The sequence below is a fragment of the Ovis canadensis genome, chromosome 6, assembly GCF_042477335.2.
Source record: "Ovis canadensis isolate MfBH-ARS-UI-01 breed Bighorn chromosome 6, ARS-UI_OviCan_v2, whole genome shotgun sequence".
NCBI classification, from domain to species: Eukaryota; Metazoa; Chordata; class Mammalia; order Artiodactyla; family Bovidae; genus Ovis; species Ovis canadensis.
Window position 1 is genome coordinate 76,034,021 of NC_091250.1, and position 14,633 is coordinate 76,048,653.

General features: G+C 39.8%; 1 protein-coding gene and 1 long non-coding RNA gene across 4 annotated transcripts in view; one reads left to right on the plus strand and one right to left on the minus strand.

Moving 5' to 3' along the window:
• LOC138442507 (uncharacterized) overlaps window positions 1–9,678 on the minus strand; it is a 73,902-nt gene extending 64,224 nt beyond the window's left edge. Inside the window, exons 1-2 of one of the 2 annotated variants that reach the window (XR_011257758.1) lie at window positions 9,370–9,664; window positions 5,512–5,643 (exon numbers count right to left, since the gene is read on the minus strand). This is a non-coding gene — a long non-coding RNA (uncharacterized lncRNA). Of the gene's footprint in view, window positions 1–5,511; window positions 5,644–9,369 lie in introns of both variants that reach the window. The other variant, XR_011257757.1, reaches the window with a different exon arrangement.
• NSUN7 (NOP2/Sun RNA methyltransferase family member 7) overlaps window positions 9,190–14,633 on the plus strand; it is a 48,741-nt gene continuing 43,297 nt past the window's right edge. The window contains exons 1-2 of one of the 2 annotated variants that reach the window (XM_069593945.1): window positions 9,190–9,623; window positions 10,009–10,405. In XM_069593945.1, coding sequence (XP_069450046.1) covers window positions 10,096–10,405 — 310 coding nt within the window. In that variant the 5' untranslated portion in view covers window positions 9,190–9,623; window positions 10,009–10,095. Of the gene's footprint in view, window positions 9,708–10,008; window positions 10,406–14,633 lie in introns of both variants that reach the window. The other variant, XM_069593944.1, reaches the window with a different exon arrangement.

Below are 14,633 nucleotides of genomic sequence, written 5' to 3' on the forward strand. Positions count from 1 at the left end.
TTACCAATTAAACACACATTAAAATGTTAAAGGTAAAAAATAAAATATACATGTATACCTTTTACTTTTTAAAAGATAAGTGGAATCTGCAACTGAGGTACAACAGAAAATAAGATGAATTCTCTTTTGGTTTTCCATTTTTCAACTGTAATTGACCCAGATTCCTTTTCTGAAAAATTTAAAAAATTTTAAGCCACATCATGCCACATTTTAGTTCTCCAACCACGTATTGAACCCATGTCCCCGCATTGGGAGTGTGGAGTCTTAACCACTAGACAACCAGGGAAGTCCCCTAGATTCCTTTAAATATGAGACTGTAGCAGCAGGAAAGAAATACACAGACTAGGAAAAACTCAAGTGAAAAATAACAGAGACAGATAAAAATACAACAGAGGAAGACAAACACATCATGCTGGAGCATGTGAATATAGCAACGAATACATTGGCTCAGACAGTAAAGAATCTGCCTGCAATGCGGGAGATCCAGGTTTGATCCCTGGGTCAGAAAGATCCCCTGGAGAAGGGAACGGCAACCCACTCCAGTATTCTTGACTAGAGAATTCCACGGACAGAGGAGCTTGTCGGGCTATAGTCCATGCGGTTGCAAACAGTCAGACACGACTGAGCAACTAACACACACAAACACACATTCCTAAGTAAGCATACTATCTGGATTTCAAGACAACCTTTCCTGAATCACTTAAAAGAGTATAATTATAAACTTAAAACAAAGTAGTGTCGGAATATGAAGCAAGTACTGCCATGACATATTTATGCTAAAATAATTATTTGTAGTTTATCTGAAATTCAAATTTAACTGAAGTGAAAGAAAGTAAAATTCACTCAGTAAAAGAAAGTAGAAGTTCGACTCTTTGCGACCCCATGGACTATATAGTCCATGGAATTCTCAAATTTAACTGAGCATTTTGTAAATTATCTGGCAACTCTATTCTTTAAAAAAATCAGACAGCTCATCAATTTACCAGCAGATGGCTCCCTAAATCTAGTTTAAAATAGTACACTCAACTCTAGCGAGGAGTCATTGTTTCAGGGTTTTGTTGTTATGAGTGTTTACTCATTTGATTAGTCTATTGTGGGTGGGTTAATTTGTTGGCAGGTGGGGAGATGGGAATTTTTACTTAGTTATATGAAAACATAAAATATCCCTTCCAGCCATTTCATATGATTCTTCATAATCCTTAACTTTAGAATTAAAGTGAAAAAAATCATTTTTAATAATTTTCTTTTATATTTGCTCAAGCATTTAAAGGCTAAGGCGACATACACAATTTCAGTGTAAAGTGACTCTGACATTTCACAAAGGAATTTCATACCAATTGAATTATGTATCCTGAGCTTTAAGGCAAAGATCTCCACGAAAACTAAACTTTTACCTCTTTCATGCCGTCTGATTTGCTAGAATATTCTAGCATTGAGTCTCTCTGGATCCCTCAATGGTTCAGTGGTAAAGGATCCACCTGCAGTGCAGGAGATGTGGATTCAATCTCTGCATCAGGAAGATCCCCTGGAGAAGAAAATGGCAACACACTCCAGTATTCTTGCCTGGAGAATCCCATGCATAGAGGAACCCATGGATAAAGAAAGCTGGGCGCCAAAGAATTGATGCTTTTGAACTGTGGTGTTGAAGAAGACTCTTGAGAGTTCCTGGGACTGCAAGGAAGATCCAACCAGTCCATCCTAAGGGAAGCCAGTCCTGAATATTCATTGGAAGGACTGATGCTGAAGCTGAAACTCCAATACTTTGGCCACCTGATGTGAAGAACAGACTCATTGGTAAAGACCCTAATGCTGGCAAAGACTGAAGGCAGGAGGAGAAGAGGGTGACAGAGGATAAGATGATTGGATGGCATCACCGACGCGATGAACATGAGTTTGAGTAGGCTCTGGGAGTTGGTGATGGACAGGGAAGCCAGGTGTGCTACAGTCCACGGAGTCACAGAGTCAGACGTGACTGAGCAACTGAACTGAACTGAACTGAACTGAGAGGAGCCTGGTGGGCCACAGTCCATGGAGTTGCACTGAGGCATGAGCTCTGTTTTTTCAATTTATTTATACTTAAAAAAATTGAAGTATAGTTGATATATGTTACACGTGTACAATGTAGTGATTCACAATTTTAAAAAGTTGTATTCCACTTAATGAAAATTGCTCAGCCGTGTTCAACTTGCAATCCCATGGACTATACAGTTAATGGAATTCTTCAGGCCAGAATACTGGAGTGGATAGCCTTTCCCTTCTCCAGGGGATCTTCCCAACCCAGGGATTGAACTCAGGTCTCCCTCATTGCAGGCAGATTCTTTACCAGCTGAGTCACAAGGAAAGCTCAGGAATACTGGATTGGGTAGCCTATCCCTTCTCCAATGGATCTTCCCGACCCAGGAATCGAACCAGGGTCTCCTGTATTCCAGGTGGATTCTTTACCAAGTGACCTATCAGGGAAGTATATTCCATTTATAATTATCATAAAATGTTAACTATATCTTCCATGTTGTGTAATATATCCTTATAGTTTATTTTATATGTATTTGTTCATACCACTTCACACATGCTGTACTGTTACCCAAAATACATATCTAATGCTCCCAATGAAATCACTGATTCAATGGAATTTTTTGACATGCCACAAATTTACTAACATTTTGCAAATGCCAGAGTGTATTGATATATTCAAGTATGTTTTCTAAGAAAAACATAGTATAGAAACAACCGTTATCTTAAAGTCTATTTTGTTTGATAATAGTATAGCCAGTCTCTGATGGCTCTCTTGGTTCTATTTTGCAAGGCTATAGCTTCCCATCCTTTCATTCAATCCATTTGAATCTTTGAATCTAAACATGTCTTTTGCAGCCAGCTTATAGTTGGACTTTTAAATCCATTTTACTAACCTCTTTACATTTAATGTAAATACAGATTAGATAGAATTTATATCAACCATTTTTCTATTTGTTTTCTATATGTTGTAAATCTTTGTTTTTTTTATCCTTCCATTTCTGCATTTTTTGTCAAAATAAACTTTTAAATGGATATTTTAAATAGATATTAGGTATTAAAATAGATATTTATATATCTTTCCCCTATAAACTGCCAATCTTTTCAGGCTCATTAAATCCTTCCCCACTCACTTTTTTCTTAGTAAATAAACCACAGACTTGAGCATGCAAGCGTTCCAAGTTGCTTCAGTCATGTCCAACTCTTTGTGACCCCATGGGCTGCAGCCCACCAGGCTCCTCTGGCCATGGGATTCTCTGGGCAAGAATACTACAGTGAGTTGCATGCCTTCCTCCAGGGGATCTTCCCAACCCAGATATTGAACCTGTGTCTCCTGCAGGTGGATTCTTTACCGCTTAGCCACCAGGGAAGCTTGATTTGAACATGTCAAAGAACAAACAGAAAGAACAAAGAGATTTGCCTAGGATTACACAACTAAATGGCAACTCACTCCAGAATTTTTGCCTGGAAAATCCCATGGACAGAGGAGTCTGGAGGGTTATAGTCCATAGGGTTGCAAAGAGTTGGACACGACTGAGTGACTGAACACACACACACACATTAAAACCAAAAATCAGGTCTTCTGACTCTGGTTTCAAAGTCCCACTACAACTGCGCCATTCAGTTCAGTTTATTTTTTTTTATTTTTTTATATTTTTTCATTCAGTTCAGTTTAGTTCAGTTCAGTCGCTCAGTCGTGTCCGACTCTTTGTGACCCCATGAATTGCAGCACGCCAGGCCTCCCTGTACATCACCAACTCCCGGAGTTCACTCAGACTCATGTCCATTGAGTCAGTGATGCCATCCAGCCATCTCATCCTCTGTCGTCCCCTTCTCCTCCTGCCCTCAATCCCTCCCAGCATCAGGGTCTTTTCCAATGAGTCAACTCTTCACATGAGGTGGCCAAAGTATTGGAGTTTCAGCATCAGCATCAGTCCTTCCAATGACACCCAGGACTGATCTCCTTTAGGATGGACTGGTTGGATCTCCTTGCAGTCCAAGGGACTCTCAAGAGTGTTCTCCAACACCACAGTTCAAAAGCATCAATTCTTTGGCACTCAGCTTTCTTCACAGTGCAACTCTCACATCCATACATGACCACTGAAAAAACCATAGCCTTGACTAGATGGACCTTTGTTGGCAAAGGAATATCTTTGCTTTTGAATATGCTATCTAGGTTGGTCATAACTTTCCTTCCAAGGAGTAAGCGTCTTTTAATTTCATGGCTGCAATCACCATCTGCAGTGATTTTGGAGCCCCCCAAAATAAAGTCTGACACTGTTTCCACTGTGCCATTAGGTCCTTCTAATTTTTTTTGATCAATTTCAAATTTCTTGCATTTTCTTCCTCTTATTTCAGACAGCATTGTTTCTCTAATTCTTGAACTCAAATCTCTTAACATGGTATTTCCCCAAGTATGGGAAATGATTTGAAGTGGTATGCCAACCTAGAGTATGCCAACAAACACACAATGAGAAAGTTGCTTTATCCAATTCTCTTTTATTCCCTCTGTCAAGGAGAAAAGTGTCATTTATACTGGTATTTAACACCTTGCTAACATTGCCCATCCTCCTTTCTCTCCTCTTTCTTTCTATTAAGGCACATAGGCTTATTTGCTCTGTGGCATGAGGGATCCTCCTGGATCAGAGATTGAACCCCTGCCTCCTGCATTGGCAGGAAGATTCTTTACCACGGAGCCCCCAAGAAGCCCACCCATTTTCCTTTTTAACCAAGAACAGTCAACCTCAAGCCTGGAGCTTTGGTACAACCATTTCTAACTAGAATTTAATAGTGTTATTTTGCTTTTGTTGTGGTTATTTTCATTTATGGCAAATGATTATGATTTTCCATGTACAAGTTTTCTATTTAAGAAAAGCCATGATTCTGAGTTAAAATAAAATACTGAGTAAGTAATATAAATGGTAGTATATGAATATGTAAAAATAATTCATGAATGTGGTATTTGAACGACTAACTCTGGGAGACTACTGTATGGCTGAAATTTATTACAATGGTTGTCTGCTGTAACCCTTGATTCTCTTAGGCCACAAGAACAATCAAGGGCTAGGGTTACAAGTCTCCCGAATCTTCTTTTCCTCTTGCATCTTAGGTAACAAACTCCTCCTTAGTTGCTGTTGTAATTTTTGGTTTCTAAATCTCAAGGTTATTCCTAATGGCACTTTTGCTCAATTGGACTTTTGTTCTTTTTCACTTGCCTACCCTTCAATAATCTTTGCTCCATCTCAGTCTTCTGCTGCTTCCAAATTAAGGAAGATATTCCCCGCCTCGGCAAATGGTTATGGCTCTTCTGGTTAATCTTTGACTGTCTTGTAGTAAAGAACCCACGATCATATTTTGATTTTCCCAAAGGGATCTTTGCATTTCCTTTTCAAGTTGCTTGAAACAAGTTTCCATAAGGACTAGGATAGGAAACACTTGAATAATGCAAAGTATTCCTTCACATCAACACTCACACACCATCAGAAGATTGATGCTCTTTACCTCAAAGTGAGTTTCCTGCCTTCTTGGGTTGTCTATCCCTCGTTCCTCCTCTGGAATGGGCTATTTCAGTATCTATCAGCTCTAAAGTTCAGACTTGGGAAAAGCTTAGGTCCAGGCTGGAACATTAGATAGCTGTGTCAGATAAAAAAGATTAAGGGAAAAAAATTATTGTAAAAAAAAAATCAGTAGTACTATTTCTCAGTAGCCATAATGATAAATTGTGCTGTGATGTTTAAGAACATAAGTTAAAATTCTTTGTTTCATACACTTTTTATATTTCTATAACAAGTTGCAGTGAAACTGAGCACAACTTTTTATGCCCAGATCAAACTGAAGCAAGTGAGCAAATGTGTTTTTGTTTAGTTTTGTTTTTTATTTATTTTAACTAAAGGATAATTGCTTTACAGTATTGTGTTGATTTCTGCCATACATCAAACATGAATCAACCATGAGTATATTATCGTATATTAACGCATATATATGGAATCTAGAAAGATGGTACTGATGAACCTATTTGCAGGGCAGCAAAGGAAGTGCAGACATAGAGCAAATGTTTTTTGAATACCTACTTGACTAACACACAGGAGCTACTCTGATTCAAATACAAGGAATGTTAATTTACAAATATTTAATATACTCTACCCCCTGGGGAAAGAAAATTACTCCTTTAAGTTCCTTTGCAGAAAGCTCCAGGTAACTAAACTTTAATTTTCTACATCGTCTCTGACTTAATGTTCTGATCATATTACAGATTGCAATTTAAACAAATACTGTATTTTTTCATATGTGCTTTCACAACAGCTGAATCCACATACCTATCTCTCCGGTTACTTTTGTAGAATGCTCACTGAGATTTGATATGCTTCCCTCTAGTCCTCCCCTCAAATACTTTAAGTCCACAATGAGCCCATAAACCAGGAAAGGTAAGGAGTCAGGGTTAGAGTAAATAGTAACCACGAATTCACTAACCCACAACTGTTGGCCTAAGCTTTACTTTGGGGATAAAGACTCTCATTAAATCTTGTTTTTAATACAGTGAGTTGTCACATTGATATATCATTTAAAAAAACAAACAAAATACCAAACAAGAGCTACTCAAACTATATTTTGAAAAACAATAGTATTTTAAAGTTTATAGCTAGCTTTTTATCTCACATTTTCCACAGATCATACTGTGTACTGTGTGATGCATAATAAAATATACCATGACCCTTAAAGATACCTTCATACTTATAATCTGTGCATGTGAAACAGTGATATTTTGCTCTTTCTGGGAATAAAAAGAAATAATAAAACTTAAAAGACACAATAAAACTATTTTATAGAGTGTGTGTATTGTTCAGGTTGTGCAAGTAAGGATGGCAGAAGTGTATACAATAAAAAATAAATATATACAATAAAAAATAAAGTGTCTCAAAATATAAGTATACATATCCATTAATTTCCTGAGAGTAAGGTCCCCAATCATTCTATACATTTTTTTTTAACCTTTAGGACTGAGGAAAGTGTGAGGCACATGGTAAGAATTTAATACATATCTGATAAATGAATGAATGAATGCACATATACATACACAAAATATTATGGGAACATAAAGTAGGGGAGACTCCACATTGAGAATAATGGGAGTGAGTGAACTGGTGGGTGATGGGGTAGGGCAAACAAATTTGTAGCAAACTGCTACTAATAGTTCCCCAATATCCATTCTCCCCTTCTTAACAATAGAGGGGGAAAGGAGGAACTAACTATTGAGCTACTACTTTCCAGACAATCTTGACATACATCATTCCATTAAATACTCACAAACCTCCTCAAAGGCAGCATTATTATTCAGTCTGCCTTATAGGTCTAGAAACGGAAGCTGAGGGATGTAAGGACTTGCCTAAGGTTACAGAGATAGTAAACCAAATGCCAAAGTCTAGCCCTTCCTGTTTAACACATGGAGAAAGAACCAGTGAACACAATTTAGAATCTCTTGAGCAACTATACTGATCTTGCTGCTGCTGCTGCTGCTGCTGCTAAGTCGCTTCACTTGCGTCTGACTCTGTGCGACCCCATAGATGGCAGCCCACCAGGCTCCCCCGTCCCTGGGATTCTCCAGGCAAGAACACTCGAGTGGGGTGCCATTGCCTTCTCTGATACTGATCTTAGTTACATAAATTATGTTTCTTTTCCAGATTGGACCACTTCTACAAAGAAGATGAACAAAGTTTGAGATTCCCAACCAGCAGCAAATAAGGTATTTACTCAAGTATATTTACCATACTTCTTGCTGAATTTGGGGCTTGCACTTGCAAGATTTTCCTGTGACTTTGATCTCAGTCCAAAATGAAGAACTTCATTCAACTTGTAGGCTTTGGTTTTTGCTTCATATAGAAAATGGAGACCAAGTATCTAGCAGATTTTTCTTTAAGTAGATATTAGCATCTATTTTATTTTCAATAAAATAAAATCTTATTTTTTAAATGATTTCATAATTGTTTTCACTTAAAACTTGAAATGTAATTTGTCAAGATGCACAATCCAATGCCCATTTCTGTTTTAAAACCTAGGACTTTTCTAAACCAGGCAAGAAATGTGAAGTACATACATGTTACTCATCACATGATCTTTATATATTCATATTTGCATTTGTTCATTGAATCGTACTGTAAGAAAAATTTGAGAGCTATTGAAGCTCTCAAAAATTAGACCTATTGAAGTCTGTTGGAGAAGTTTCAAAGCAGCAACACAAATGGTATACAGTAGAGGAAAAATGCAACCTTTTCTTTTTCTCCAGTTTTAGAACTTGCACTTTGGAGACAGGTTAACAGGCAATCAATGAAAAGCTTAAGATGCACATAAACTTAAATCTCAGTCAGTTGGTTTTTATTCTAGAAATTAAAGTATTTTTCCACTACCTTTAAAACTTGAGCACAGCTGGTTTTTCTTTGATGAGTTAGGATGCAGACTTCTCTCCAGGACACTCAAAAATTAAAGTAGCCATATTAAAACCCTTTGGGGGAAGTTCATATACATCCCCAGAGCCATTCTATACTTTAAGGGGTGTGAATTTGCTTGTTTGTAGGCCTATTTCAGCAACATCTTTCTTTTCAGGCAGCTCCTGGGAAGGAAGCTGGCAAAGATCTTTATACAGCTTGCCCTGGAAGGCTTCACCCGTGGCTCAACGGGTAAAGAATCTGCTTGCAGTTTAGGAAAACGGAAGACGGGGCGGAGGTTCCATCCCTGGATTGGGAAGATCCTCTGGACAAGGAAATGGCAACTCACTCCAGTACAGTATTCTAGCCTGGAAAATTCCATGGACAGAGGAGCGTGGAGGACTACAGTCCGTGGGGTCACAAAGAGTCCACTACGACTAAGCGCAGCACAGTCATTCCTGGAAGGGTCCATCTAATGTGGTATCTGTGGTATCTATTGTTCTAAAAAGCGTGGAAATACAGTCAACTTGTCTGTTTTTTTTACCTTTTCTTTTCTTCAATAGTTCTACACTGAGCTGTTTTAACATTTCCTGCGTGCCCGCTAATCCGCTAAACTAGGTGTTGTCAGCAATACAAAATTCTTGCTTTCAAGGAGATCACAGGTGACAAGTTGGAGAAGAAGGGTCACTTGTGACCCTGGGGAAGTCGAGGATCTTCAGGGCTGCGCAGTCCAATTATGCAGGGGCCTTCAACGTGAGGCGGGGCTGGCACAGGTGTCCGGGGTGAGAGAGGAGGAGCAACTCAAGAAGAAAAGGAAGCGCTGGCCAAATCCCGCGGGAACTGCCCTCTGGCAGCGTTCCCTCCCCCCTCATCGCACCCTTGGTTGCCACGGAGACCCCGGTCCTGGGCCGGCTGACTGCCGCAGACAGGGGAGGCCTACCTTTCCGCGGCCGGAGCCGGCGGGCCCACCGGCCTCGTGCTCTACCCGGCTCAGCTGCCGCATTCGTGAAGACTACCGTGCTGGCGGGCGGAGCCCTGAGGCGCATCCTCCCTCAGGAACCCGAGCGAAGCGAGAGCAGGGGGTCGCGACCCCCCTGCCCCGACCCCGGCGGGTGGGAGAAGCTCATTTGAACCAAACTGCCTGCGCGGACCGCCGCGGCAGCCCTGCAGTCCCGGGGCCCCCGAGGGCACTGTGTAAGATTCCAGCCACCCGGGCCTAAAGTGCTGCGGCTGCCGCGTCTCTGTTCCTAAAGCCCCGGGGAACATCCGCCCTCTGGGGTAAGGGAGGACTCGCGGGAGCCAGTGAAAGGAGCGCCCCAGGGGCCGCAGGTGCGGCTCTTGGGGGAGCTCTGCACCAAAACGGGCCTCGGTTAAGGTCTGGTAGCTTCGGAGGCCATTCGGAGCCGTCTCCACCCCTCTCCCTTTGCGAGTGTGTGGAGGTTTCCCGGCTTGAAGTAAGGGATGCTCGGGGCAGCCAGGGAATGCCACCGCTGGCTCTCTAGGGCCACACGAGGTGGGTCACCAAGTGTGGTCCTGCGGAAATAGTGGTTTAACCAGGATAATCTTTTTATTTTCACAGACGATGCTTGAACAAGGAAAACCATTTCCCGGAACATCTGAATTGTAATTCAAGCTTGAGTTACCTAGGACAGTCAGGGGGGCAAACATGTTTAACTCCGCAAATGAACTGGAGTTTTTGGAAGAAACAACCGCTGAGATCTCCCAACTCTCTTCGCTGGCTCTGTCAGGTGACCCAGCCTGCGGCGAAAACAGCTCAACTGGTTCACCCGAAAAAACTGGCTATCCGGACTCCGTTTACATTCTGGCAGCGAACATTTTTCAGGGCACTAGACTCGAAAAGTCACCAGAGAAAGCCTTAATAAAGTATGGAAATAAGCCCTTGCCGTCCTCAACCGAATCCGAGGATGAATCCTTTCAGCGTTTGTCCTATGAGCTGGCTTTCAGTGCACTTAAGTGTGAGTAGTACCAGTTTTGACAGCACTAAAAGAGAATAATGAGAGAATTTGTGAGGTCCATCGAACCTCCTCGCACCCTCACACACATACACCAGGTTTTGTTTTTAGGCTTCTGAATATCTTTGGTCAGTTGCAGATGTCAAGGCTTTAAGGAGAGTTTCCAGCAAAACAGTCAGATATGTTTCCCACTGTAGATTTCCCTGTGCTTAGGTGGGTCAAAATTAAGATGATCCTATTCACTGCCATTTTTTTTTGTTTACTTTGGGAAGCTTGTAAATTTATTCTTCCAAATTTTTGTAGAAATCCCTTTTAATCTGCCTCCAGGATTTGAGGTGTAATGTTGCAGATTTCCTCGATGGTGGGTAATTATCAACTTCTGAGAATGGAGTTGATTCCAGAACAAAACCAAATATTTTTCCTATGAGAGTAGTCAAAGGGCCTGGAGACAGGTTTTAGTACTAGCCATCAACTATAATACAATATAAACTGTAAAGTTTGTATTGATTTGTATACTGACTGAAAAGAAGTTCCGAAGAAGTTCCAGAAATGTTTGGAGTATTACCAGCATGGCTAAAATGATAAAACTTCCTAAAGAGACACCTAGAAAGGGCATTACATGCATCATTTACTTACTGTTAATACTGGGCCTTGCACATCCTTGCTGAGAGGTGGTTAACAATTGCTCAGTTGAATTAAAATGTCCCATTAATTACTCAGCTATAAATGTATGTTTTTGGTTGTCTACAGACATGATGTAGCTCAGTTCTGAAGCCAGGAATTTGTCATCACAGAGAAAAATTTGTGTGATGTTCAGAGGCAGCTTCTCTTTGAGTTTCATTTCTTTAGTTTCTGCTTGTGATCTTTTTTTTTTAAATCTGTCTTAGCCATTTTTCCCTCCTCCAGTTTAAACTTTCAGATTCTATTTCATCCCTTCCCTCCTCTTCTTTTTTAAAACTTAGATTTAAAGACCAACCAGAGTGTTGGTACTTTAAATCACGAGTCAAATTAACATTGAAGATTTTTTCCTTGCAATAGTGAGATACACATTAGGCATCTGTGTCAGTTAATTGATATTTAATGTTAATGCCCAAACTGTATTATAGACAATTTTTTCCTGATAGAGTATTGAATCTTACCTTTGTGTGTGCTGTGTGTGCTTAATTGCTCAGTCATGTCCAACTCTTTGTGACCCTGTGGTCTATAGCCCGCCAGGCTCCTCTGTCCAAGGGATTTTTCAGGCGAGAATACTGGAATGGATTGCCTTTAGAAATCAGTAATAAAAGCCTGAGATTATTCTTTGTAAAATTAATCCATTGATTAGATGGTCATGTTGTAGTAATGTGTATGGTAGATTATCATTTTCTTTCTCTCAATCTTTATTTCTGTTTTATGAAAGTGTCTTGTGACTGACATTTTTTAATAACCCAGATTCCATTTAGATAAATTATTGTCATTTGTTGTTCAATCTCTCAGTTGTGTCCGACTCTTTGCGGCCCCATGGACTTCAATATGCCAGGCTTCCCTGTCCGTTACTATCTCCTGGAGTCTGCTCAAACTCATGTCCATTGAGTCGGTGATGCCATCCAACCATCTCATCCCTTGTCATCCCCTTCTCCTCCTGGCTTCAGTCTTTCCCAGCATCAGGGTCTTTTCCAGTGAGTCAGCTCTTCACATCAGGTGGCCAAAATATTGGCGCTTTAGCTTCAGTATGAATCCTTCCAGTGAGTATTCAGGACTGATTTCTTTTAGGATTGACTGGTTGGATCTCCTTGCAGTCCAAGGAGCTCTCAAGAATCTTTTCCAACACCACAGTTCAAAAGCATCAGTTCTTCGGGACTCATCCTTCTTTATGGTCCAACTCTCACATCCATACATGACTACTGGAAAAACCATAGTTTTGACTAGACGGACCTTTGTTGGCAAAGTAATGTCTCTGCTTTTTAACATGCTGTCTAGGTTGGTCATAGCTTTTCTTCCAAGGAGCAAGCATCTTTTAATTTCATGGCTGCAGTCACCATCTGCAGTGATTTTTGAGCATAAGAAAAAGCCTGTCACTGTTTCCCCATCTGTTTGCTGTGAAGTGATGGGACTGGATGCCATGATTTTGGTTTTTTGAATGTTGAATTTTAAGCCAACTTTTTCACTCTCTTTCATTTTCATCATAGGCCTTTATAAACCTACTTTTCCTTGAAATGTTCATAAGTTCAAATTCTAAGATGAGATGGCTTTGGTTGTTTACTTGGTACAGCTGTTGTTTTCTTCTTAATGATAATAATATCTTGCTTTAAATTATCATCTGAATAATTTCCGAATATTCATATGGGATGAAGCTAGAATTCCTAAACGCAGTGGATTTCCAAGGTAATTAAGAGCCTGATATTTTGCTTTAAAATATTGGAAGTTTTTATATATTTTACTTTTGTCTTATGTATTATCAGTGTTCTTTCAATATGTTCACATGTAATATTTTATAAACTCAACATCTGGCTTATATAGCATAGGTTCAGGGAATCATGGTTCAGGAAAGAAAACTCAGGATTTCTTCTGTAAGGTTTTATAGGAACAGTAAAGGTGAAAAGGTTAATGCACAAACTAAAGAGAGCTTGGGTAATAATCATCTTTTTTATTTTTTATGATTTCTAGTTTTATTATTTGCCCTTTTGTTGATGTCCTTTGTGTAGAAGCTCTTTCAAGGCAGAGAGTGTGTTTTTCTGATTAATTGTTTAAAGGGTTCAGAATAATGATTTTTGAAATGATAACCCCTTTTCTTACTCTGCTAAATAAGATGCAAGGTCATTTTTCTACTAAAGAAGGTAATGAAGAATAATCTATTCCTATTAAGTTTGACTTATGTCAGAGAAGTAGAGTATTAGAAGCTAATTTATTTTTCAAAGAATCTCTGGATGTTTCAATGACTACCAAATATTAAAACAGAAGAAAAACTGGCAAAATGATTTCTTAAAAAATAAATTAATGAATAACCCATTAAGAAAAAAAATTGAGGAAGAAGGTATTCCTGAAATTATTGCTCATCAGTTCAGTTCAGTTGCTCAGTTGTATCTAACTCTTTGCGACCCCATGAACCACAGCACTTCAGGCCTCTGTCTGTCACCAACTCCTGGAGTTGACCCAAACTCATGTCCATTGAGTCGGTGATGTATCTGACCATCTCATCCTCTGTTGTCCCCTTCTCCTCTTGCCCTCAATCTTTCCCAGGATCAGAGTCTTTTCCAATGAGTCAGCTCTTTGCATCAGGTGGCCAAAGTATTGGAGTTTCGGCTTCAACATCCGTCCTTCCAGTGAACACCCAGGACTGATCTCCTTTAGGGTGGACTGTTTGGATCTCCTTGCAGTCCAAGGGACTCTCAAGAGTCTTCTCCAACACCACAGTTCAAAAGCATCAATTCTGTGCTCAGCTTTCTTTATAGTCCAACTCTTACATCCATACACGATTACTGGAAAAACCATAGCCTTGACTAGATGGACCGTTGGTGACAGAGTAATGTCTCTGCTTTAGAGTATGCTATCTAGGTTGGTCATAACTTTCCTTCCAAGGAATAAGTGTCTTTTAATTTCATGGCTGCAGTCACCATCTGCAGTGATTTTGGAGCCCCCCCAAAATAAAGTCTGACACTGTTTCCACTGTTTCCCCATCTATTTGCCATGAAGTGATGGGACCGGATGCCATAATCTTAGTTTTCTGAATATTGATCTTATTTCTGGCTTAATTCTTTCTCCTACCTCTTATTGGTGACCTCTCAGTCCAAGGAACTGGTTATGTCAGTAATCTGGTTATTTTAGATTCATGTAACCTGTCAGTGAAAAACCTGGCAAATACTTAATGTATAATTGAGTTATGGCTTTGGGAATCACTAACTGTAGTCATGGATCCCTAAGATCACCCTCAGGTTCAGTGATTCATTAGAAGTACTCACAGAACCCAGCAAAGCTGTTATATTCATAGTTACAGTTTATTACAATGAAAGGATTAAGATTAAGGTCAGCACTGGAAAAATGTACACAGGACAAAGTTCAGAAGAGACCAGGTACAAGCTTTCTATTGTCCTTTCTCAAAGGAGTCTTAGGGACAGTACTTAATTCTCCTAGCAACAATGTTTGACAACATGAATGAAGGTTGTCAAATTTCCCTCCTTCCATGGATACAAAAACCCCATGTGCTTATATTTATAATTATTCTTTTTAAAATTGAAGTATAGTTGGTTTACAA